Raw genomic sequence first — 26,454 nt, 5'->3', positions numbered from 1 at the left:
AAACTCAATCATCAAAAGCCATACATGTGAATCTCTTATCTTATGCTTTGTATTCCAAAGAATTGAGTCACATATGCTTCTGTAAGCGCGATGACGTCAATCCAACTGAAAACAAGCATCCGTGCCGCAAGCGACCCTTGAATTCGTACCCATTTTCCAGTACTTTCAGATGTTTCCAACCAAAAACACATTTCCAAAGTTAAAGAGTTTATTTTAAGGTCAACGAAACGTCGTATTTTACAAACTTGTGGACAATTATTTATAAAAAAAGAACATTAAAAAGGTAGAAAGACAAGAGTTACAAACCAGACAATGAGGCGACTACACACTAAGCGTATTCTATGTACAAACAAGGCGCTAGGACTATAAGTTAATAGTTAATGGCCTCTGCAGCAGGATCCAACACAGCCCCCGGAGATTACTCCACTTTCTTGGCCAGCGGAGCCGTGTCGAAACGGCCCTTCCCGCTCGATCTGGCCCGATAGGCATCCTTCACCTGGTTGATCACATTGGCAAAGAGTATGGTGCCGAAGAAGACCAGAATGGTGCCCACCCAGTGGTTCAGGGTGAAGGGATTCCGGAAGTAGATGATGGAGAACAGCAGCGAAACGAACTTGCGCAGGGTGACCACCAGGGTGACGGTCAGCGAGGCGCACTCGGTGGTCAGGACGTAGACGGCGCTGATGCAAACGTACTGGGTGACGACGTTGCAGAGCAGATAGAACAACATCAGCGGGAACTTCCACTCCAGCCCGATGGCTCCTAGCAGGGGCACAGCCACCGGCTCCGATGACCACGCAATGCCGAAGTGCTGGACTATGTTCCCCGCCATTATCAGGAATCCGGGAAGGGGCAGCATGTGCGTGAAGAACAGCGCCTCACTGGGGTGCTTGCCGTACTTCTTGTAGATCACCTCTTGGTAGATGCCCATGTAGGCGGTGACCAGTAGGGCGACCGTCAGCAGAGCAATGCCCACCGACCACCAGAAGAAGTCCGAGTAGGAGGTTTCCACTTTGAGGCTGTGATGCGTATTATCCTTGACGTCGCCGCTGGAAACCAGAGTGCACAGTATAATGCCCGCCGTTATCATGGCCACCGAGCTGTACTGCCGCAGGTTGTAGCGCTTCTTCAGCAGCACAATGCCCATGATCATGTTGGCCATCAGCGATCCGCTGCGGAAGATCATGTGCAGCGGCATGGGGATATTAAAGTTGAACGCATAGTTGTTGCACACATTCGCCCCAAAGAACAGGGCCACGAGTATGACATAGTCCTTGAGCCCGATCTTCGGACGCACCGTAAAGAACTTGGATGTGAAGACGAGTCCCTCTAGCGCGATGAACAGGAACTGGGCGAAGGTGATCAGGTTTCCGGCTCCCGGGTCGATCTGGATGATCAGCTCCAGGAAGACCACGTTGCTGCAGCATCCGATAAACACGAACAGCATGCCCAGAAGGGCCTTCAGATTAAAAGCCATGTCTGCAAAACCAGAAGTGGATTAGAGGAAGGTTTACGGAATTATCAAATTTAAAAACCTTTAAACATGCCTACAAGTGGAATAATGAACCTTGAACTAAGCTCTGCTAAAACATACTTGTAAATACCCTGAAACGCTGGCAGAATATAGAATAGAAAAAGATACAATATTTTAAAGGGAAACGAACGAGTATTTTTTAAGTGTTTTATCTGACCCTATTTTGCAAGTAAAACGTTCTGTCTTATCTGTTATTCTAAGGGTACAAATTGATTTGGAAGTGAATTGGTTAAATAGCCCGTGATGGCTAAACCAGTAGTCAGTTTAACATGCATTCGACTTGAACTTCGACCTGAACGTTCTAGTTCACTGAAGTGTTCCATAACTAGGGGTATTTCGGAGAACAAATTACCTAGTGTGCACTGCGTTGAACTCACGGATTCCGACTGTCACAATCAACTGATAAAAACAAACTGTAAGTCTTATCAACTGTCTTGAGAATGGTGAAATTCGCTGGCTAAGAGCTGATCATCTGCAAATGCGATATAAGCACCGCGGAATAAATTAGTTGTTACTGATATGTGCAAAGCACGAGCTGATACCGAATTAAATTGATACTCGGATGGGAAAACACATTAACATAATCTTTTCGAGTTAGGAATGACGATTTAGGTCTGAGCACCACTACACATACTAAGGAAATGTATAATAGAGTGGGATATAAAGAAATACTCATATTCCCACGTTTTATGGGCCATCAAACTTAATTGTCATCTGATGCTTAGGTCAGAATTGGGTCGTAAATGAAGCATTTTTGGTGGATCTGAGGTCTTTACTTTTTACTGGGGTGAAAAGTCATGCTGCGGTGACATTTTGCGTGACAAGCATTAGTGACTTAGATAATTTATAGTTTATTTTCCGATCGGATGATCAGCACTAATTACTAATCTCTGATCAAATTCCAAAAGTTGTGCATTCGATTGTCATATTCTTGAGCTATGAAATCGATAAGCCAACTAGTGATCACTGATCACAGCTCCGATTTCAAAGGGGTAGTGTTTCGAGGGACTGGACTAACTTCCTGCGAGGTCGCCGGGCGGAGGGGGTGGCATTGGCTTCGTTGCCCGCTCAGCGTTAGTCGGCAAATCGGTCGACCGTCACGTTGCCGATAAGAAGTGCGCGGACTGCTCGGAGGGCTGGCTATCGTTATCGGTATCACTTACCTCCGCAATGGGTGCTATTCTAGGCCGCGGGGGATTCGAGATGCAGATGCTGGCTAATCCGGTTTGGAGACGGATCTCGATTTGTTTTGTTTTCGTGTCGTGTCGCTGGCGGGAAGTCAAGAATCATGATTGATTATATCAGTTTATGTGCCGAGTAAACACACACACAGGCAAGCGGGTGAGTAGAATAGGAATACGGCACCAACACCAACCTGCGAATCAATTATCTCGTTCTGTCTCCCTCTCGCCTGCGCTCGCTCTTCGCATTCTGTTCGCACCGCGCGACCTTCACCGTTTTCTGTCTCTTTCTATGGTGTCTCCTTGGAATGCTGTTTACCGTTCGTTGGGCGCATTGGAACTGCGGCAATTCTTTTTTTGGTAGCTCGCTAATAACTGTTAACAGCTTGATTACAATCTAGTTGCTTTGTTGTTGCTGCAGCTGCTGCGCGTGCTGTTGTTGTTGAACAGCTGAAATTGGCAGGCGTAGTGTGACCATCCAGCGGCGAGCTGCGAAATGCCGGCTGTGCGGCAGCTTTAAGCTCAAGTCGATATCGATTGTGCCACCTATCGACCACCTATCGAATTTGAATGTGCGCGTTCGTACCCTCCCAATTAATTTCTGGACTTAACTTTTTAATCATTTTATTCTTATATTTTCTTGAGGTCTTTGTCAATTTTTTTGCATTCCTTATTGTTATGCTGTAAAATGTTACATTTTGGCAAGCTAAGAAGTTAAAAATAGGCAAATGAGAAGGTTGATTACCCATGTATAATGATCTTATTATATTATGCTATCATATCTTTTGTTGGTTAATTAAGGGTTATACCTCAATAAATTGCTATCTCATTTTTAATAGTGGCTTGTCTTAAACAAGGAACCATTAACCCCTCGGTGACTTACATACATACTTGTTTAAGGTGGTTGAGATAAGAGAAATATTCGAAGGTCTTATCTGCTGAAATGCATAATCTAGTCATATCCGCCATCTCAGGGGCCCCGTAAAGTGATTTGCCTATACAATGGCCCTGCACCTGATGCGTAGTCTTCGTTAAGGCCAAAATCGCAATCGGTTGGCAGTTGGGTTTCGGCCACGGCCCCATCATGAAGGGCATTCAATTGACTGTTGTGCTTCTGGCTAGCTTTTTTACTAGTTCTTACCAGGTAAATTGAAGTTTTTAATGTTTTTAAGTGACAAGGACTTGCGCAAAACGAAAATAAACTAGAAGTTATTTTTTAAAATGGTTAAAAGAGTATCCTTACGAACTATTTCTGGTTTTTATTTCCTTATTATTCATACACTACAGTGTACTTACTTACTTATTTTACTTTTTCTTAATTTATTTGAACTGTGCTTCTTTTAAATATTGTTTAAAAAATACATAAAAATATTAATGTAACAAGAAGTCTATGCAAATTATTTCGAGGCTTAGTCTTACATAATTTATTCAAATTCGTTTGTGTTTAATATCCCGATACGACGAGACTGATTACATTATTACATCGGGCACTTCAAGAGGGTTTTAATATACTTTCCCTGCAGCTCTCCAAGCCCGAGGATGCAACCTATTGGGCAGCGGTGGTAGAACACAAGGAAGCGGAGGGCGATTCTCCCCGGCAACGCACCAATTCCGCGTCAGTATCCTTTCAGAAGATCATCAAGGAGGTCGACGAAGTGGACATCATCGTATTTCCCGAGCATCTTCTAAACAGTCGGAGCACAGCCACCTTTGTGCCCCACGAGTCCCAGAACATTACGCCCTGCTACCAAGCGGACTACGAGCTGTTTCTAATCGAGATATCCTGCGCGGCGAGATCCAGGTCTCTCTATGTGGTCATAAATGTGGTGGAGAAAGAACTATGTGCCAACGGAGCCGGATCCGACACCTTCGGCCCGTGTCCCTCGACGGGAGTTCGGTACTTCAACACCAATGTGGTCTTCGACCGAAGGGGCAGGGTAATCTCGCGGTACCGGAAAGGTCACCTGTGGCGTCACGAGTACGCGGAGACATCGGTGCTCCGTTCGCCCGATATATCCACCTTTGACACAGACTTCGGCGTAACCTTTGGCCACTTCATATGCTTCGATATGTTGTTCTATGAGCCGGCAGTGCAGCTGGTGAGGGAACTGAACATCACGGATATTGTTTATCCCACTTACTGGTTTTCGGAACTGCCCTTCCTGGGAGCGGTGCAACTCCAAGAGGGCTGGGCCTTCGGCAATGATGTGAATCTTCTGGCTGCAGATGCCAGTCAACCCGGTGGAAAGACCACTGGATCCGGGATATATGCCGGTCGGGGTGGAAGACTTGTGGCGGAGATTTTCGAGGAGCCCACAACCAAATTGATGATATCGGAGGTCCCGAAGAGAAGCCGTGGCCAACTGGCGCCCACTTTCACACCCGTCTTCACTCCCCAATTGAAAACCCAAAGAGTCACTGGAGTGGCCACCTTCAGGGACTACAACGTGGATATATTCGAGAGCGAGCTCTTGCCGGAGGATTTCCTGAGCTTGGAAAGGCAGTTGTGCCACGGCAGCTTTTGCTGCTCCTTTGCCGTCGAACGGAAGGAGACCACAGCCAGCGCAGGGGAGGTCACCTCCACCGATCCCAGGACCTATCGCTATAGGATAGCCGCCTATTGGGGCAATCAAACGACCGTGATTCGAGTGGACCGCACCGAGCAGGCCGTTTGTGCTCTGTTCGCTTGCACGGATGCGCACATCAGTACTTGCGGCTACATATTCCCCGCAGACCAGGAGGTCATCAATAAGCACCATTTCACCAAGCTGAACATCGCTGGCGACTTCCCAGCCGCTCCTCGGGGTCGTCGACTTATCATGCCCAGCACCCTGAACGCCCTCTTCCTGCCCGTCGCTGTTTCGGATTTCGATTGGACTGAGTCACCAGAGGCGGGGACCAATCCGGACAAGCCTACATCTGTGGCTCTAAGCCTAGCGAAGTCGCAAAACGACCTGCTGACCTTTGCCATTTGGGCCAACTATTTCACCGACTTGCCCAGCACCCACAACTTGGATCACATGCAACCGAATGACACAAGTCCCTCGGCTTCCGGTGCCTTTGGGATGTTTGCTTCCAGTGGTTTGTGGGTCCTAACCTGCCTGTTCCTTATAACTACTAGAAATATATAATTTGTTCAGCCAAGCTAATACCACAACAAATACTTTAACAGCTAGAAATTACACAGGAACCCAAATTTTAACTCTTTGTTTTTGTTATCCCATGATATTTGGGTTTTCCTGAGTAAATGTACCATACAAACTTATTTTCTGTCAGAAAAGAATACAAAAAAACCTATGTTTTTTGACATTTTGATTATAAAGCCTACAAAGGACTTATCTAAATCATCGAAACACTCTCTGTGTCAAGAGGGCTTTGCTAAAAAGTAGTCCCTGTCTTTGGTATTTAACGTCAAAATTTAAATTTCCAAAAATTTTCACAATTTTTCTGATGAAGAACCATCTTTAAAAAATAAATCTTAAATGTAAGTAATTTTTTTTTAATCTGTGTATTTTATTCTTTAATTTCGGCTTAAAGCGATTTTGTGAGGATATTTTATTGGATTTGTTATAGCAATAAATATAATTAAACAATTTAAATGATTATAGTTTTATTATCTGCTTTTATATATAAAGCACGCTGTAGTCGAGTGCCTCGACTATCAGATACCCGTTTCTCAGCTTACTGGATCAAAAGGGATATGGAGATAAACAAGTAGCAAAGTTAAATTGTAAAATGCCACCTAACCGCATTTTTGTAATAAATGTGAGCGGCAGACAGATTAAACGTTATGGGCGCTTATGGGCGTGGCAAACTGTTTTAAGCTCAATCGAAAGGTATTGACTATACCAGTAAATTTCAGTTAGAATATAAGCGTTTCCGACCCCATAAAGTAAAATATTCTTGATCAGGATCTCTAGCCGAGTCGATCTAGTCATGTCCGTCTATCCGCCTGTCCGTCCGTATAGACGCTGGGATCTCGAAAACTCTGAAACCTCAGAAATGGCATGTAGGATTGCAGGATTGCATGCAGGATTCCACGCCCACTGTGCTTAATGTTTATACCCATCTTTGTACGATTTATTTAAAAGTTACAACCAAATATGTCAATATTTTCCAAAGTCAATTGAGATTGCACACCTCAGCAATTTAGAGGTTTCACAACAACGCCAAGGATGCGCTAGGTGGCGCATTAGGTGTTCTAGTAAAAAAAATTGTCCTACTTCTAGCTGAGTAACGGGTATCAAATAGTCAATGCCATCGATCATAGCAATTTCCTTATTTTTATGTATAAAAACAAACTAAGCTATTTTTGAAAAAAAAGTATTTTTAAAAAATTAAAAATGTTTATTGTATTTTGGCTGTTTATTTGCGTTTATGATAATACTTACTTTTATATTTTATCGATTCGGTAAATGTTTTTTATGAATTCATTTGCATTCTTTTTTTTATTCAACTATCTAGTAAATTGAAAATAGGCAAATAAAGTTTTTCTAAAAAGAGATTAATAGCCCATATATAATGGCATGATGGTCTCATTCTGTTTATTTATCATATCTCTCTCTAGTTAATTACAGGTTATACCTTTAAAAAGGAGCCATTAACCCCTCGACAGCTGAGGTTTTATCTACTCAAATGCATAATCTACTCATACCCGCTATCACAGTAAGTCTTAAATTTATTTGCCTATATAACAGCAAAGATCGCAATCGCTTGGCAGTTGAACTTCGGTTCTGATATGACTCAGAAAAATCTCTATCTTTATTTGCTAATATATATCTATTTATATGCGCCATTTCATTGGGCCCGTAAAATAATTTGGCTATATAACGGCCAAGATCAAAATGGTTTGATAGTTGGATTTCCGCAACGGTCCCATCATGGAAGGCCATTAAGTTGAATGTTGTGCTCTTGGCCTTCTTTTTTGCTACCTAACTTGCCTATACTTATACCATAGATACTTGCATTTTTTCAGCCAAGACATTACTAGGTTTCAGCAACATCAAATAATTTGACAGCTAAACATCATTTAAGTTTCCGGTTTATTTGGTGTATCGCATTTTTACTCATTTTTATGTCTAGATAATATAATAAGGGAAAATGAAACGGCATTTAAAATCTTAGGATATCATTTTTATACCCTTGCAGAGGGTATAATCATTTCAGTCAGAAGTTTGCAACGCAGTGAAGAAACGTTTCCGACCCCATAAAGTATATATATATTCTTGATCAGCGTCACAAGACGAGTCGATCTAGCCATGTCCGTCTGTCCGTCCGTCTGTCCGTCCGTTTCTACGCAAACTAGTCTCTCAGTTTTAAAGCTATCGGTCTGAAACTTTCCCAAAAGTCTTCTTTCTATTGCAGGTAGTAAATAAGTCGGAACCAGCCGGATCGGACAACTATATCTTATAGCTCCCATAGGAATTAACGAGAAAAAAATTGAAGAAAATTATATTTTCAATGTTTCTTTACCATATAAACTTCTAAGCTTGGAAATAATATTTTTAAATTAGTTCTGAATTTCGAATTAAATTTTATCGAAATCGGACGACTATATCATATAGCTGTCATAGGAACGATCCTAAAATTGGTGTGAAATAATATGAAACAAATTATAGCTTGGGGCCTTTAGACATATTATCTTATAATATTGGGAATGTACATTTTTATATTTTTAAGAATTTCGAATTAAATTTAATAAAATTATTGATTTTTTTTATAACTGCAAGGGTATACAAACTTCGGCTTGCCGAAGTTAACTTCCGTTATTGTTTAAATATATTTTTTGATTTTGATATTTGGGAAGGTTTAATAGCTTTAAAAATGAGAGACTAGTTTGCGTAGAAACGGAAAGACGGACATGGCTAGATAGACTCGTTTTGTGATATTGATAAAGAATTGGTATACTTTATGAATCGGAAACGTTCCCTTTACTGACTGAAATCACTATAAAATTTTTATCATCAAACTAGCCATGCCCTAATGTCAAATATTTGTTGCGACTTCTGGGCTCAGTTCCTACTTATTTTCAGTTTTTCTAAAGCCTTCGAACACATAACATCTCCTTTGATACGAGCTCCAGCTTTTTCAGTTAAAAAAAGTTCTAAATTTATATTCCTAAATATCAGCACTATAAGTTACAAATTTTGAACTCCAGAAAACGGTTTTCCACAGAAATGGAGTATTGCGTTCCCGGACCTATGATTTTCTCGGTGGAGCCAGTGGTGTTCCCCGATACCGTTGAGAGCACCGACGAGTTCCCCAGACCCAGGGGACCCATGCGAAGCTCGTTTGGCAGGATGCTTCCCAAGCCCCGACCGAACCATGCTGTCCCCGCTGTCCTTGCTGACCCTGCTGACCCTGCTGGTAGTGGTACCGAAGACCCGAGACTGCGTGGGGTCAAGCGCACGGTGATGAAGAGCAAGCTCGAGGTACCCAAGGGCAGGAAGCGTGCTTCCACCAAGGCTGTGGTGAAGAAGAAGCGTGGTGCGGCCGCCAAGAAGAGTGGACTGCCGAAGACCACTGGCATCCCAAAGCCCGGTGCAAAGGGATCCAACAAGACGGCCAACCCCGAAGGGAGTACCAGCTGGCTCTTCTGTAAGAAGCGGTTCTGCAGCGATCCCCAAGCCAAACGAAATTAAGGAGCAGGGATCTCCCGATGAATTTGTTCTGATATACGAAACTACTACTCCTACACAAGGATTTTAATTTACACCATGATCCAAATCCAAACGTAAGGACCCGGCCTTCAGACCAATTTCATAATAAACACGCCGTCGCCCGAGCACCGAAAGGGATGCTCTGGGCCAGGTCCATTACGGACCTGCAGATGGCCACAGACATATTGTATTTAAAAGTAACACTGGTTCGTTTTACAAATTTCAATTGGAAAGAAATCGTTGGACGGATTGCAAAACGATCTTGAGTGGAATTATATTGGCGGGAGCCGCTCCATTTCGAATTAAATTTAATTCAAATCGGACGACATGAAATAACTATACCCCTTACTGGTAGATTCAAAGGGTATACTAGATTCGTCGGAATTATGTAACGGGCAGAAGGAAGCGTTTCCGACCCCATAAAGTATAAATATTCTTGATCAGGATCGCTAGCCAAGTCGATCTAGGCATGTCCTCCTGTCCGTATGAATAAGGGTTATTACTTTTACTTTATTTACCTTTAGTGTTTCAGTCTGCCATCGAATATCTTATAAGCTATTTTAATCACCTCAAAACAGCAGTCCAGTTTCTTTTTATAAACGGTACTCGTAGAGTTTATTCGTAGTAGATTCGTCTTGGCGTGCAGATTCTTGGGCTTCCTGAGCAGCGCAAGTTTCGGCGGGGTGCCACGCCCACTTTAACTCGCACAATCCGCCCATACCCAAATGTTGGTACTGTACTATAAGTAAACAAGATAATAAGTGCACAAGACAATCAAAGTATTTGATCCTCTATAAAATGATTCATCGGTAACGGTCATTGTATTGCATGGATATTAAATATCCTATCGTTCCTATGGCAGCTACGATATAGTCTTCCGATTTTTATCAAGTTGAACTCGAAATATTGAAATATCAAAAGATTGATTTTTCCAAGAGTAGAAGGTAAACATGTTAAAAAACACAAAAATAGTTATTTTTTTAAATTATACCTTCGCTGTTTTTTAACATAAAACCTTCTTAGCTTGGATATAACATTTTTAAATTAGTTCTGAATTTCGAATTAAATTTTATCAAAATCGGACGACTATATCATATAGCTCCCATAGGAACAATCGGAAAATTAGTGGTAAAATAATATTGAAAAATGATATCTTCGGTGTTTTTTAACTTACAACCTCCTACGCTTGGAAATAACATTTTTTATTTGGTTTTGAATTTTGAGTTAAATTTTATCAAAATCGGACGACTATATTATATAGTTGTCATAGGAACGATCGGATAATTAATGGGAAATAATGTGAAACAAATTATAGCTTTGGGGCTTTGTTTTACATATTGTCTTATAATATTGGGAATATAAATTTTTATATTTTTAGGAATTTTGAATTCAATTTGATTATTTTTTAAACCTGCAAGGGTATACAAACTTCGGGTTGCCGAAGTTAACTTCCTTTCTTGTTGGTATTGTTATAATGTTTGACTTTATTTTATTTATTATAGGGTAGAGGGTAATTGAAAGTACCAAATACCTTTCTTTTATTATTATTTTATAATTATTATGTTGTATTATATAATTATTTACATTTTTTTCCATTTAAGATTTCATATAAGTTGGTATAAATTTATTTCCTTGAGGAATTTCAAATGATAAACACAAGCTGTTAAGTAAAAGATGGACAGTGGAAGGTATTTTTTTTAAACAATTCATTTACCCTTTGTAATCAGTAATACCAGAAGCGAATAGATAAAATATATAACATGTTTAAAATACATAAAATATATCAAATATATAATATATATAAAATATGATTTCCAACAAATAAAATCAGAAACTGGTTTTGATATATTTCAGCCAGGACAAGAGGCACTGAGCCTTTTCCCAAGAATTGGCTATGAAACTGCAGGTTTTCCAGATGCAAGATGTGCACCTGGGACTCGCAGAATTTCACCCAGCTTCTGGCTGCGTTCTATTCGTTCCTCGAAAACTGACCGTTACTTTTGGTGGCGCTCGTGAGTCTCCAACCAGAGTCGGGCAACATTTGAATGAAAGGACGACCCCGCCCACGGCCCACCGCCCTGTGCGCCCACCCAGCCGACGACCTTGTGGAGATTTGCTTCCAGCGCAGGCGCCCAAGGACCTCTGCCAGCGCTGTTTGCACTTCCAACAGGTAGCGACGTCGCCGTCGCCGTCGCCGTCGCCGTCGTCGTCCGTGCAACAGTGGCCGCCGCTTATAATGAGCCAAGGACGAAAAGGAGGGGCGATGGAGGTCCTGCGGGTGAGCCACCCACTCCCACTCCCACAGCCACCAACAACCACACACACACGCAATGACAGTTGGGCATCTTCAATGGCAGCGACGACGGCGACTTCTCCGCGGGAGAATCCTGCTGGACAGGATTCACGCTGTGACTTTCCGTGCGATTTAACATCATTTGCTTGCTGATGCCACGCCGCCCCAAAAGTACCGCCTCCAGCCCCGCCCCCTGACCCGCCGCCTTTCCCGAAAAAGGAAAATATAAAACAAAAATACTTTGAACCTGAAAAGGTGTCCAGCAACAAGGGTAAAAGTTTTCCCAACGGAAAGGGCTGCTGCAAAGTCAAATTGCCTAAAAAAGTGTGGGTAATTGTTAAAATATCTACAAAAAATACAAATCGCAAAAATAGCTTCTCATAAGTCAAAATGAATGAATGAATTAAAGTGCTTGGCCGAACTTTAAGGTAAAACCTTTATAATATGTAAATAAATTTAGCCAAGAAGCTAGTAGCTTGTTTTTAAATTAATAAAAATTTAAATAAATTTGGTAAAATCATAAATTATTTGAGTTTATATTGTTTTTTGTTGCTAGAAAAATGTAGGGTGTTTTAAACATTTTCAAACAAAGATTTTGAAGGAAATGGTGAGGTAAGAGATTTCAAATTTTAAAGTAGAGATTATAAAAAAAACTTTGTCAAAAGATAATTATTTGAGTTTAAATTTAGTTTTAGTGCTAGAAATAATATAAAGTGGTTTTAAAATTGTTAAACAAGGATTTTGAAGGGAATGGTGAGCCGAAAGTGTTGTTCTTATGCCCAATGGGTTCCAAATTTCAAAGTAACATATCTTTAGACCTAATTCCCAGAAAAACTTAAGACTCTAAGTCTATGTTCCACCATTTACCCACTATGCAATGTAGCTCAAATGATTGGAAAATAGTTATTTACCCCAAACTTTAAGACTAAAATGCCTTCAATAGACACCTACATAATCTCGCCTTCTGTAATTTGCCTCCATTTATTTCAAGTTCCTCCGCCTTTATTTTTTCATTACACCCCCTCTCGCCAATCAATTCGATTCCCAGGCCTTGGTAAACATTTTTTTTGCACAAAAATCAAAAACTTTGAGCTCTCTTCGCTTGCCCGATTTTTGGGGGGCGCACCACGGGTGGCTCTGGCGGTGGTTCGGGGTGGTTCGGGGTGGGGCGATGCTGCTGTGGCACCTGCCACTTGAAAATTCCACACGGCTTCTGTTACATTTTGATTTATTTGCTGAAATTTATTGTTAAAGTGAATGGAGGCGCAAAGTTGCCAGCGAAAAGGGGGCGGAGTTCGGGATCCGGTGGGTGGCTGGGCGGCTGGGGGCGGTTATGTATAACAGGTGGTGAAGTGTAGGTGAAGGCCGCCGTCGCGCCCATAAAATATCTGGCCATGCGATGGTGTACGGCTTCTTTTTTCAGCCGATTTCCTGTGGCTCAACTCCGGCCTGTTCCCGCCATTCAATCGAGAGGTCCGGACGAGGAAGGATTCTCAATCAGAATCAGTTCCAGCCATTGACACACACACAGGAGGGCGCCGCATTAGCAACTAACCACATTCGGAACTCGGAACCATTCCGATTCCCTTTATCCTGGCTACAGAGGGAGAAAAATTGTCGATTTTCAAGATAGAAATCGTATGAGAAACGCGAATTCTTCAGGATTGTCGTTTTGACTTAAAAGTATGCAGTTCAGAAACGGGAATTCTTCAGGATGGTTGCTTTGACTTAAAAGTGTTCATTTCAGCAACGCGAATTCTTCGGGATTTTTGCTTTGACTTGAAAGTATGACTTTCAGGTACGCGAATTCTTTAGTATTTTTACTTAGAATGAAAGTACGCATTTCAGAAACGCGAATTCTTTAGGATTCTTGCTTTGACGTGAAAGTACGCATTTCAGAAACGCAAATTCTTCATGATTGTTACTTTACATTAAAAAAGTTATGAGGTATGGTTATATAAATTGATCGCTCCATTTATGTATTTTAAATATTGTCTGATATTGTAAGTTACATTAGTCAATTGAAATCATAAACTTAATTTTCCAGACAGACGATTAAAAATAGATTCGCTTCATCTAACCAATTTTTCTCCTTAAGAGAGTATAAAAAACTTAAACATTTTAGCTTTAATGGTGTATACTTTTCCTACTTTTTTCTCACTGTGCAGTTCCCTGCTCCATCGCCATTGCTCCAGTCACTTCCCTGAGGTCTCAGGCAGAACTGATTGAATTGAATATCAGTTTTCAGCTGCCGCAGCTCCCCAGATGGCCACGCCCCCTGTCGCCAGTCCGCCCCGCAAGGTACCTTCGCCGTTCTGGCTTGCCATTTGAATTTGAATGGAAATGATTTCACTTGATTTTCATATTTTTATTATGTTCCCTTCGGGCTCACCTGGCACACACACTCACGTATCCGGAGTCGTCTCCCCGTCCCGCTCGCTCGTTGTGGTGGCCTCTCTTTCGCACACCCGGACGCCTTCTTGACTTTATTAAAATGTATTGTAAACACGGCTCTGAGGGGAAGTATTTTGCCCTGCCTGCCCCGACTTACCTGGACGCAACTCTCGGTCGCTGGCAGAATGCAATTCTCTAATTGTATGCGGAATGTGGCAAACATTTGCGGTTTTTAAGTGGGCAAGCCATCCGGGAATTCCCCAAGGTACGGTCTTAAATCAATTGATTTTAGCTGAGCTGAGTTTTTTGCCCCGTAACTCATGAATCATCATATATTGGGTTCCACTAGGGGTTTAGAACCATTTTAAAGCGTGCCTAAAAGTATGCAGTGAAAGGACTAACTGCTTTTCAGAAAGAGGCTAGTCGGAATTTGTTGCATACTTTTAGACACCCACTTTTAGATCTTCCGTTTTTAAATATATTAATATAATCTATTGTAAATCAGTAAATGAGTTCAGATAAAGTGTTTGATTTACTCCAAGGGCTTGGCATTACCCGTTTAACCAGCGACCTGCCGCACTACTTGCCAAACTCCTGTTGCGGTGGCCCTGTCATTGATTTGGGAGTCGCATTTTTTGGCCACTTGTCCACGCAACCGGAACCCCACTACCCTGCTCAGGTACATGTGTACCAAGAGTATATATACCAGCACGCATGTATATATGTTTGGGTGGGCATGCAGATGTATAATTTAGCAGGAGTAGGGCAAACCGGGGCCGAAACAAAAATATAAATAAGAAAGAATATGATTACGTATACGCAACGTGGAACTTCTTTAACTTCAAGTGCGTGAGAGTGGGCCAGAGTGTGTGTGTGCCTGGTCATTACGCACGTAGCATTTGTATGAATGGAAAGCCCGGCCCCTCCCCTCGCACCACCCACTCCACTTTCCTTGCCGCATCGCTGAGCACATAAAAATAAATCAAGTTTTTCTTCATTTCCTTTGCTGCTCCTCGACTTTTCCTCTCCCGCTCGCCCCCCACCCGTGCTGTTTTCCCTGACTTCTTTTTGTGTTTTGGCGCTGTGCCTGCCATATGCCTTTTTTAAGATTTTAACTTTATGTGGCATACTTGGGGGCGCGGGAAATGCGCACGGGCAGCGCACAGGTGGAAAAGCTCACGACGCCGCTGACCGCGAGCGTCCTTAACGCGTTTTTTATGCTAAAACTAAATGAAGTCAAACACGGGCAGGAAGCGGCGGAGAGAACAGGTAACAGGCAAAAGCCAACAGGTAACTCGTAACGGGCAACAGGAACAGCGTAAGCGACATCACATGGTGATAAAAGCGACGGGCGAACTAATATCTAAAAAATAATAAAATGCCACGGGCAGCAGCCGCAGACAAGCGTTCAACAGCAACAGGCTACATAACCACAAGTGGCAACAGCATCGAAAAAAATACCAGCACCAGAAAACTACAAAATACACTCGAAACTGAGCTCTTTTAACTTTTGCTCCACTGAAAGCAAAATAATTCTTTAACATTTTATGTAATATAAAAAATAATAGAATTTCGAAGACAATATCTTTAAAAAAATATATATTATTGCATACTTTTATGCGGAATGTAAAACGATTTTAAATCTTTAAAAATATCAGTTTTTGTTTATAATTCTTTAAAATATATTTTACATAATATACAAAATAATACAATTTCCAAGACAATATCTTAAAAGAAATATAATAGCATACTTTTATGCAGAATATAAAACGATTTGAAACCTTTAAAAATATCAGTTTTTGTTTATAATTTCCCTAACTAGAAAATTACAAACAATGAATTTAATAAAATTTCAAATAATCTAACTAGCAAATATGTACTTGTAATCTCATTTTTGTATTTTTAACTATACTAAATGAATCGGTTTTTTGCTTTACAAACATCTGTAACTGAGGTGTAAAGTAATTTGTGCCACACATTAAAGAAAACAACTATTTCAACCCACTATTTTACTCTTTAATTATGCTCTTTTTTCATGCAGTGTAGACAAAAACAAAAGACAGCTTCTACAAAAAACAGTAAAAAAGCGTAAACCCAAGCGCAACAGCCGCAGCGATACCAATAAAAGTATTTATATAACCGCACCACCAACAGACAACAAAATCTCAATTAATTTACATAAAACCACAAAAAAACGGCGACACATTAACCATAACCAGGAGCAACAACAATGTGGAAAAAACCGGAAAGCCAGCGACAGCACAAATTTGCATAGCGGCATTTATAGTTATGATGATCAATCACTTAAAGCTGACCAAAAAATAGTATTAGCAGAGGATTTGTAGGAGTTAGCCAACCGAATTATTAACACTTTCAAAAACCAATTGCACCAACTTCAAAAAATCCACAGCGTACCTATAAGAACAAAAGAAAATTGATAGAATGGCAATCAAAAACGAAGCACCTAAAAATGTGCAAGGCTAAAAAGTCAGCAACAGAAAAGCGAAAACCAAAGCCAAATTTTACAAACCGCATTTTCAAAGGAAACTCCATACGAAAAACTCCCCACGAAAGGTGTGAATAATATGGAATATTATTAAAGTTAATCATACATTTTTGTTGCGTCCATCAAATGTGTGGAAATTGAATTGAATAGCACTTTATTGCCAAGGCAGCCCACGTCCCCCGATTTTCCACTGCACATACACACAGACACGGCCCACCTTTTGAATGTCTGCTATAATTTTCAGCATTTTCAACACGTCAACGCTACGTGTTGATGATGCTAACAATTTTCCATTTCCATTGCAGCAACAAAAAAGGGAAACGCGGGGAAAAACTCATTCAAACTGCAGGGGAATCCAGAGCTATAATAATGGCATTGCCAGAACTTACACACGATTGCACTGCGAGCGTTTATATTTCATTTCCTGTTGCATTTTATTGCTGACTCCATTACTGGGCGGGGAAAAGGGGGTTTTGCAGGATCTAATCGGGTTACGCCACGGGGTGCCTGGGTGCATCTACGGTGACTACGGATGCCGGCGATTAGGCATATTGCATGTCACCTACCTTTGAAATACTTCCAGTGCAAGGGAACCTAATTGGATTTTGAAAGTGACTACTTTTGTTTTTGAAACATTGACTACTGTTTAAAGCACTCGAGGGTTTTGAAATCATTTACAAAGGTGTCTAAAAGTATGCAACAATGCATACGGAATTTTATAGTCGGAATAATTTATTCTTTGCATACATTTAGGCCCCTGATTTACGGATTTTAAAAGCCAATGCTTACAAAGAAATAGCAAGCGACTAAGGCGAAATACCTAGGCCTCACACTGGACAAACGCCTAACCTTCCGAGAACATATTGCCAGAGTCGTCAAAATGTGCAACCTAAAGCGGAACCAATTATTCTGGATGCTAAACAAGAAAAGCAAACTATCTCTAAGATGCAAGCGGCACATTTATCAACAAATCATCGCACCAACTTGGAGATATGGAATCCAAATTTGGGGAGTGGCGGCTGCGTCCCACCGAAAACGTTTCCAAACCGTCCAGAACAAAACATTAAGACAAATCACTGGCTGTGAGTGGTTCGTTAGCGGCCAAACGCTTCACAATGACCTAAACCTGAGTCTTGTTGAAGACCAAATATCGTTCTTTTCAAGCAGGTACAACGACCGTCTAACTGCCCACCGTAATCGTCTAGCCCGGAGATTACAGGGGGCTATCCCAATTCGCAGGCTCAAAAGAAGACATTTTGGGCTGCTCCTAAGAGACTAATATGAATATATTATTTACTTGAAACTAGTCGTAATTTGATCTACTCCTATATACCAAGTTGAAAACGAATTATAATTTATAATTAAGAGATTATTTACTTAAGAAAACATTTAGGTTAAAGGCTTTAATTAGATCTGTTCCTGGATTATATTAAATAAAGATGTTAATTAAAAAAAAAAAAAAAAAAAACAAAGAAATAAGAGATGTGACAAACAACAACATTAACTACTTTATTTTGAAAAATAGCAAATAAAACGCCAGAAAGTAGGCAATGATTTTTGAGATCTCATGGCAAATTGATGTTTTGTTAGTTTATAGGGACTACTTTTAAACTGCCTGACCCAGTATTTTAAATGCTCCATAATTTTATTAATTTTATTAATATATTAAAAATAAAACGTCAAAAAGTAGGCAATGATTTTTAAGAGTATATTTTACCCAGCAAGAACTACCAGATTTTATAGCAAAGTTATTTCAAGTTTGTTTATGGTCTGTTGATAAAACTTGTTTTCACATTTCGTCGCTTATGCCTGTTCAAAACTATGTGTTTTAAGGCTTTATACCACTTAAATAAGAATGAAACGCGCAAATACGGGTATTTTTTGCCGCAAAAGTGTAGAGTATTTTTAGAGACCCCTGTGGAGCAGGCGGCAGTCGATTGAGCAATCGATTTGAACTGTCTGTTATTACTTTATTGTTCTATATTTATGCACATGCAGTGGCTGAAGTGTCCTTCGAACTTCCCGCACACACACACACACACACACACATCGATGCATAGTTACACAGATACAGCCACAATGCAGCGACGTCCTTGCTCCCTGATGGCAATGGATACCCACCACCCATCCCGCAGCCAGCCCACATTATTTTCATATTAGTTTTGAAAAGCGCATTATGTGCGGTCTGCCCCGTTCCGCATTTTGTCCGGCTTTTTCGGCATGTGTAATGGCTCGCATTATTATCCTCATTTCGGTGTGCTGCGACCAGCCCCGAAATGAAAATATGCAAATGCCAGGCGGGCTGCAAATTCTTTGATACAGATACGGATGCAGATACGGCGAAATTTGCCTTTCCGCTAATCTCTGTCTGCGAAAGCGAGGGCAGACATATTTCGAGGACATTGCAAAAGGCCAAGGATCAAGGACCAAGGACCAAGGACCCGGCGCGACTGCAATTGAGTGGGAGCCAAGGCAAAAATAAAATAAATGCAAAAGCGCAAGTGCTAATTTGGTGTTCGGAGCGAAAAGGAAAGTGTTAATGGGCTATCTGGGCTATTACGGAGTTCGCTTTATTAAAGTGTTAATGGCATTTGTGAGCTATTTCTTGAGTTATCTTTATTACCCAAGTAACGAGCGTTTTCAAAATAGTTAAGTATTTACCTGACACTGGGGGTCTTACTCCAACCACTTTAAAAGCTGTCTAAAAGTATGCAACGCAAAATATATTGATGCATATTTACGGCAGGCCTTTGAGTGCCTTAAAAACCATAGTGATTTTTGTGGCAGCAATAAGGGTAATACATATCTTGCCCAAAAACATATAAAATGAGTTTAATTCAATTTTCTAAGTCCGTGCATCAGGCTTGAGCCTTCACAACATCCTTAAAATATGCATCTACCTCCTCAGCCGTGAAACAATTCCCTGCTTTCACAGGTCTCCTGCCCGAGCTGCCGAAAGTTGTGTCATCAGGACTTCAGATCCTGGGCACACTCCATTGCACAGCCATCGAGGAGCGCCCAGCAATCCCAGGATGTTTTCCTATGAAAGTATAAGTAATTTTCGTGCTTTGCCTTTGGGTCAAATCAAGCGTAAACTGTCCGATAAACCGATAAACAAAACAATTAATTGCATTGTGACTGGCCCATGTCCCTTCTGCGGACCCTTTTTAATGACTATTTTACACACACGACTTGTCTTTCGGCATACGATTTATTATGATTGGGGTCCTTTTTGGTTTTTGCTTTTTGGGACTGGAATTGGACCGGGACTGGCATCCACCATTGCCTGGGTCACTGACTTCTCCTTTGGGGATGCAAATGTATCTTCCCGCCGACGAGATACAGAAACGGCTCCGAAAGTATGCCATAAATGAGAACGAGAGCAAAGTGCACGGCATGCTTGGCTCCTGAATTGTTCCTTCGAGGAGTGCGCAATACATATACCATATATTTACCATAAAAATGTATTCGCATGGCGGGCGGGGAGCGAGAGAAATATTTAATAACAGTGGCATGCCCCCAAAATATGTTCTTCAGGTAATTTCCGAAAAAACAGCAATTGCCGGATATTTTTCGGATGCTACACAACAATTTCGACAAATCACGAGAAAGCCTCGCAGGTACAGAAAATTGCCATCGATTAATTTCTGAAACAAGTTTTTCATTCAAACTTTCCGATTGGTTTTGGTTGTCCTGACAGATAACCAATTAAAAATTTGTTTTGATTATGAAAGTTTAGTTTAGATGTCAAAATCAAAGTTAGCATGGCAGAAAAATAATCAATTTTTACTAACTTCTTAAGAAATGTGCAGTTGGGGAATTCAATTAGAAAGTGCAATTGTTGTTGGGTTTATTTGTACTGTTATATTGCAAATGTTTACTAAGCCAATTATGAATAGACTTAGATTAGCACTCAGTGGAAACTAAACTTAAGGTTCTTAGGAGTAAGTAGAACTATCTATTTCCACTAAGAAATGTAGCATATTAATTAAGAACATTTGTTATTGAAAACCGCTCTAGAAAAAATGTTAATATTTTGAAATAAGTGTTCTTAATTCAACTGAACACAGAACTAAACTAAAAAACCTAAAAGAAGAAAAAAAAGCTATGTATTTACACAAAAAAAACAATGTTATTGATTTAAGAACATTTGCTCTTAAAAAAGGTAGGTAAAAATTTTCTCTTCTTGAGATGAATGTTCTTAATTCAAGAAGGAAACGGTGAGAACTGTAGAAGTGAAATCAGTTAATTTCTTTACATTTTCAAATTGATTTTGTTCTTAACTAAAAAGTATACGTAAACAAAATAATTTCATTTATTCTGTTTTCCAGAACATTTTGATCTTAATATGGTAATTTTTTGAGATTGAGTATCTGAATGTGGGATTTGCGAAGAACATTTCAAACTTTGCTTAAAAATGATTATATTTAATACCTCTGTGACGCCTTTAAACGAAAGGATTTCCAAAATTGAAACTTAAATTTGATTATCAAACCTTCAGAGCATCCGTACCGCCTTAACCCAAAAGATATACATTCACTTGAACTACAAGTCGTAAAAGAGCCAGGCAAATAAGGAAAACCGAAACGAAGGTTGCAAATTGAATAAAGAAGTGACACAATCGACAAGGACACTGGCACTGATACTTCCGGCCAAAAAAAGGAAGAAAGGCATCGCTGCAGCTAGTCACCAGCTGTCTGTGGGTGTGTGTACGAGCTTTCCAACCGGTTTTCACCGATTTTCCTCAGCTTTCCCCTCTCTCTCTCCGGCCACCAGCCACGTATTGCCTATAACAAGCCGCCAATTACGATAGAAATCTAGAGAATGTGCAAAATCGAGCAAAAAATTTGCGACTATAAGGCGAAAACAAATTTACATGCAAATCCATTTTAGCCATGGCAAGGACACGCCAGGAGCCAAAATGGCGACACGCTCCCTGTCTGTGAGACTGCCACAGCATGGCAGTCTGCGAGCGTGTGTGTGGGTGTATTTCAGCCAACAAATTATCTCAATTTAGCATAATATTTACTGAACTGCATTGAACCCCTGGCAGACGGCAGGAGCAGCGAGTGGGGGCGGAAAAGCCGGTGGAAAGCGGGAAAGCATGAAAGCTGGGCCAAGAATGGGGTGGGTGCATTTCGGCTAGGAGGCAATGGGAAGCGGGGGAACCCCCCGAATGCTGGCAATTAGAGCTGCACGAACCTCGTGATTGTAATTGCCAGCTCGTAATGTGCAATTGGCCACAGGAGTGGCTACTCATTGCGCCCAAAAAATATGCACATGCTGCCGGGATAACTATGCGCGGTTAGGTAATTCAAGAAATTTAAATAAACAAGCCAATAAACATGTTTATGCTTCGAGGCAAACGCTACTTATATTTATATTTGAACAAAAAGAAAGCCATACAAATTGCATTAAAACGGATTTTTATTTAACAAATTGTTCTTCAACAGCTTTGAAAAAGAAACTATCATCTATCCATAAATATGAATTGCCATCAAGCCGGTTGGTGCATTTTCCTAAATGAAATCAAATAAATTGAAGCAAATATGAGGACTCAAATATTTATTTCAGCTGTTTTTTCCGTGGAGATATCTGGTTTTTGCGCGCTGCATAAATCCATTTGGCTGTGAATAATTGCATTGGCTGCCATTCAATAAAGCATCCATCCGTGTATTGGCCATATTCGGGAGATATTTAATCAAGTTTTCGTGCTTAGATCTGCGTCACGATTGCAGCACCGCGGGTGGAGAAATGTCGCGGCTTTGGCGCCGTTTCATGAGCTAAGAAATTGAATTGAATTTCAAGTCCCTGTCGACCTGCTCCTGACTTATGGGTCTTGTATCCCGCCAGGTGAGCTCGGCTGCTCCTCGGGCCCCTCCCTGGCTGACTCACCTTTCAGTCCCGCGCATCCATTTCATGCATGGCGCCTTGACATTCCATTCAATTCGATGCCATGGCAGAGCAGCCGGAGCTCCTCTTTTCGATATCAGTCAAAGTAATGGCGCTTGATTCTGTCTATTGAAAAGTCCCATTGCTGTCTCCCCTCCGCGGGGCGGGGGTGGAATTTCTGGCGGGGTTGGGAAATTGCGAACTTTCTTTTTGGCTGGCTGCATTTCGCTGACATTGAAAAAGGTGCACGGGGGCCGCGGGTAAAGTCGATGCAGCCCGGTGCAAAAGGAAAATTCTCAGGGGGGTGCCACAAAATTCTGCAGGGCCTTCAAGTCTTTTGAAACCTGTCCAAAAGTATGCTGCAAAGAATTTTACTCCTCCGAAATTTTCAAAGATGGGAAACAATACAGACTTATAATAGGTTTAATCATTGAATGATTGGTTTACAAAAAAATGTATCTCAAAGTTGTTACCTGTTTAAAATGATAAATGAGGGTGCCACTGAAATAACTTATAATTGCGCCTAAGAATATGCAACAATATGGTCTTCATTGCATCATAGGCGATTGCAAGCTGCTAGTGATGTATACTTTGTTACTTAATTTAATTTGAATAAAACATCTTTATTTAATATAACAAGCAGCCAAAATATGGTCTAATGTCTTTCGAAACCCTGTCTAAAAGTATGCAGCAAGAATTTTACTCCACCGATTTCCGAAAGATTGCAAACAGTACAAAATTATACTTGATTTAAATGAAACGATTTGTTTAAAATAACATGTTTATTCCCTGGCTGAAAAGGTTAATGAGGTTGCCACTGAACTTATTCATAAAGGTGCCTAAGAGTATGCAACCATATATCTTAAAATATTCTCCTTTCAATGGGACAACTTAATATATACTTTATAAGTGTTCTCAAACGCTAGTGATTTATGAGTCTATTCTGTTACCCTCCAGTATAAACTTGTTAAAGTAAAACATCCTAATAAGATGAGGTGCCATAAAATGTTCTAGTTATAAAGTCAACTTTATAAGCCACTTTAAAGCACTAGTAATTTATGGTTTCAGTTTCTATAAAATCTATGCCATTCGTTGACCATTATTTCGGGGTAATCCAGATAGCAATTGGCACCGAGGAAATTGGGCAACGTATTTGTGATCTGGCCCAATTGCTAACCCAATTAGGCAATTTGCCGAGCCCAATCGATTCGGGGCTTCCAATTATCACAAATTGAATCCCGCTTTACACCAAATCCTAATCCGACAAATAGAATATATTGCTGCCGAGTTGTTGTCCTGCCAAAAGGATTCACTTTCAATTTAAGTCGCCTTCTTTTTTTGCGTACGTCTTTTTTCCCCAGAGCTTTTTCAATTTACTAACGGAAATCCAGGCAGTAAAGCGCATTCAATCAACTGCTCCTAACTTTGCCGTGAGGTGGGATTGGTCGGTGGAGATGGGATCGGTGGATTGGAGGACGGCTGGACTGGTGGACAGGGGAACAGGGGGCTGGAGGACTGGCGGGATTGGGGGCTGGGGATGGCCGGCATTAAATTTATATGTCAATAAATCTCGAAGAGCAAAAGGCAAACGGCAAGTCATTGGCTTTGCGGATGTGCGAGTAGTGCAGCAGGGTGTTCTCGGCTGGGAAAACTTATTAGCCGGCGCGTTTAAGGCTATTAAACCAAGTCAGGTGGCGGGGGGTCGAGCCACACACACATGCTCGGCCATAAATCAGAGGCTGACATGGCCAGCTATAACCTGCAGGGTGGGGTCAGGGGTCAGGGGTCAGGGGTCAGGAAAACCCGGTGACAGTTTCCCGATACAAAGGATTAGCATAACAGCTCAATAGCTCTGAACTTCTGCTTAAATTTGACAAATGCGTATGGTCGTGTAACATAATGCAAGATTTGATTAAGTGCTTGGGAATGTCGGTGCCGTTAGTATCAAGAACAAGGGTTATTAATGTTACTTTATTTACTTTTAGTAAGTGTTTCAGTCTGCCACCGAATATCTTATAAGCTATTTTAACCACCTCAGAACAGCAGTCCAGTTTCTTTTTATACCCGATACTCGTAAAGTAAAAGATTCGTCATGGCATTTTGCGGGGTGCCACGCCCACTCTAACGCGAAAAATCCGCCCATACCCAAATGCTGGTACTTTACTATAAGGCGATTTTGCGCTTGTAAATCATCGAAATTATATTTTTTTTAAATGTTCTTGGATCATTAGAATATAGTTGTCCGATCCGACTAGTTCCGACTTATATGATACCTGCAAAAGAAGAAGGTTTCGTTTTGTGATATTGATCAAGAATTGTTATACTTTATGAATCGGAAACGTTCCCTTTACTGACTGAAATCACTATAAAATTTTTATCATCAAACTAGCCATGCCCTAATGTCAAATATTTGTTGCGACTTCTGGGCTCAGTTCCTACTTATTTTCAGTTTTTCTAAAGCCTTCGAACACATAACATCTCCTTTGATACGAGCTCCAGCTTTTTCAGTTAAAAAAAGTTCTAAATTTATATTCCTAAATATCAGCACTATAAGTTGTTACAAATTTTGAACTCCAGAAAACGGTTTTCCACAGAAATGGAGTATTGCGTTCCCGGACCTATGATTTTCTCGGTGGAGCCAGTGGTGTTCCCCGATACCGTTGAGAGCACCGACGAGTTCCCCAGACCCAGGGGACCCATGCGAAGCTCGTTTGGCAGGATGCTTCCCAAGCCCCGACCGAACCATGCTGTCCCCGCTGTCCTTGCTGACCCTGCTGACCCTGCTGACCCTGCTGACCCTGCTAGTGGTGGTACCGAAGACCCCAGACTGCGTGGGGTCAAGCGCACGGTGATGAAGAGCAAGCTCGAGGTACCCAAGGGCAGGAAGCGTGCTTCCACCAAGGCTGTGGTGAAGAAGAAGCGTGGTGCGGCCGCCAAGAAGAGTGGACTGCCGAAGACCACTGGCATCCCAAAGCCCGGTGCAAAGGGATCCAACAAGACGGCCAACCCCGAAGGGAGTACCAGCTGGCTCTTCTGTAAGAAGCGGTTCTGCAGCGATCCCCAAGCCAAACGAAATTAAGGAGCAGGGATCTCCCGATGAATTTGTTCTGATATACGGAACTACTACTCCTACACAAGGATTTTAATTTACACCATGATCCAAATCCAAACTTAAGGACCCGGCCTTCAGACCAATTTCATAATAAACACGCCGCCAGCCGAGCACCGAAAGGGATGCTCTGGGCCAGGTCCATTATGGACCTGCAGATGGCCACAGAGACATTGTATTTAAAAGTAACTCTGGTTCGTTTTACAAATTTCAATTGGAAGGAAATCGTTGGACGGATTGCAAAACGATCTTGAGTGGAATTATATTGGCGGGAGCCGCTCCATTTCGAATTAAATACAAATCGGAGGACTAACATATAGCTTTCAAAGCAACGGTCAGAAATATGAATTTGAGCCATAGTTTTCTTTTTATTCGTCGGAATGTATGTAACAGGTAGAAGGAAGTGTATATATTCTTGATCAGGATCAGTAACCGAGTCGATCTAGCCACGTCCTCCTGTCCTTATGAACGCTGAGATCTCGGAAACTGAAAGAGCTAGAACAGTGTGTTTCGGCGCGGTGCCATTATCCTTTTGCTCCCTTAAGTTGAATAACGGGTATCTGATAGTCGAGGTACTCGACTTTCCTTGGTTTTCCTTGGTTATAATAGAAATCATCTGTATTATGTATTAAAATAACTTATTTTTAACTCTCAAATAAGTATTATGCAAAAGGTAAACAATAGAAGTTATATAAAGACTTTTATTTAAAGTTTCTAAACCAAGAGATTTTTTGAGAATTTTATTTAACTTTAAACTTTTTCAATATGCGCTACACTGAAGAATTCTCGGTTGTATGCTAAATATTGAAAATTAATAATTAAAACCAAAAAGAAAATTTTCGGTCAGTGCTTAATGATTTTAATTTCTAAGCAACGCAATTTCCAT

The 26,454-nt window shown here is 41.0% G+C and overlaps 2 protein-coding genes and 1 long non-coding RNA gene across 11 annotated transcripts; 1 reads left to right on the top strand and 2 right to left on the bottom strand.

Annotated features, from left to right (window-relative positions):
* Positions 1-190: 190 nt before the first annotated feature.
* LOC108033195 (UDP-xylose and UDP-N-acetylglucosamine transporter) lies at positions 191-3,194 on the bottom strand. 2 transcript variants are annotated; one of them, XM_017107439.3, is made up of 3 exons: positions 2,910-3,194; positions 2,698-2,802; positions 191-1,479 (listed from the first exon to the last, which is right to left on the bottom strand). In XM_017107439.3, exon 3 carries the CDS (start codon positions 1,475-1,477, stop codon positions 419-421), a length of 1,059 nt encoding a protein of 352 aa, XP_016962928.1. In that variant the 5' UTR covers positions 1,478-1,479; positions 2,698-2,802; positions 2,910-3,194; the 3' UTR covers positions 191-418. The 2 variants fall into 2 exon arrangements, with proteins under 2 accessions (XP_016962928.1, XP_050742376.1); XM_050886419.1 differs by lacking the exons at positions 2,698-2,802; positions 2,910-3,194 and adding an exon at positions 2,311-2,442.
* A 564-nt stretch (positions 3,195-3,758) lies between these two features.
* LOC108033209 (vanin-like protein 1) lies at positions 3,759-25,757 on the top strand. 4 transcript variants are annotated; one of them, XR_007763671.1, is made up of 5 exons: positions 3,759-3,859; positions 4,239-6,199; positions 7,293-7,380; positions 8,873-9,525; positions 25,708-25,757. XR_007763671.1 is itself a non-coding variant. In XM_050886153.1 (2 exons), exons 1-2 carry the CDS (start codon positions 3,800-3,802, stop codon positions 5,844-5,846), a joined length of 1,668 nt encoding a protein of 555 aa, XP_050742110.1. In that variant the 5' UTR covers positions 3,759-3,799; the 3' UTR covers positions 5,847-6,314. The 4 variants fall into 4 exon arrangements, 1 of the variants encoding a protein (XP_050742110.1); XR_007763667.1 differs by lacking the exon at positions 8,873-9,525 and having other exon boundaries at positions 25,037-25,757; XR_007763666.1 differs by lacking the exon at positions 25,708-25,757 and having other exon boundaries at positions 8,873-9,575.
* On the bottom strand, positions 12,882-14,177 carry LOC127010906 (uncharacterized). Of its 5 annotated transcripts, none has more exons than XR_007763796.1 (3): positions 14,060-14,177; positions 13,818-13,982; positions 12,882-13,264 (listed from the first exon to the last, which is right to left on the bottom strand). It is a non-coding gene; the product is annotated as an uncharacterized LOC127010906 (long non-coding RNA). The 5 variants fall into 5 exon arrangements; XR_007763784.1 differs by lacking the exon at positions 12,882-13,264 and adding an exon at positions 13,616-13,759; XR_007763786.1 differs by lacking the exon at positions 12,882-13,264 and adding an exon at positions 13,616-13,759 and having other exon boundaries at positions 13,829-13,982.
* Positions 25,758-26,454: the final 697 nt, after the last annotated feature.

Source organism: Drosophila biarmipes, chromosome X (assembly GCF_025231255.1).
Source record: "Drosophila biarmipes strain raj3 chromosome X, RU_DBia_V1.1, whole genome shotgun sequence".
Classification (NCBI taxonomy): domain Eukaryota; kingdom Metazoa; phylum Arthropoda; class Insecta; order Diptera; family Drosophilidae; genus Drosophila; species Drosophila biarmipes.
This window is presented reverse-complemented; position numbering and strand designations above follow the sequence as displayed.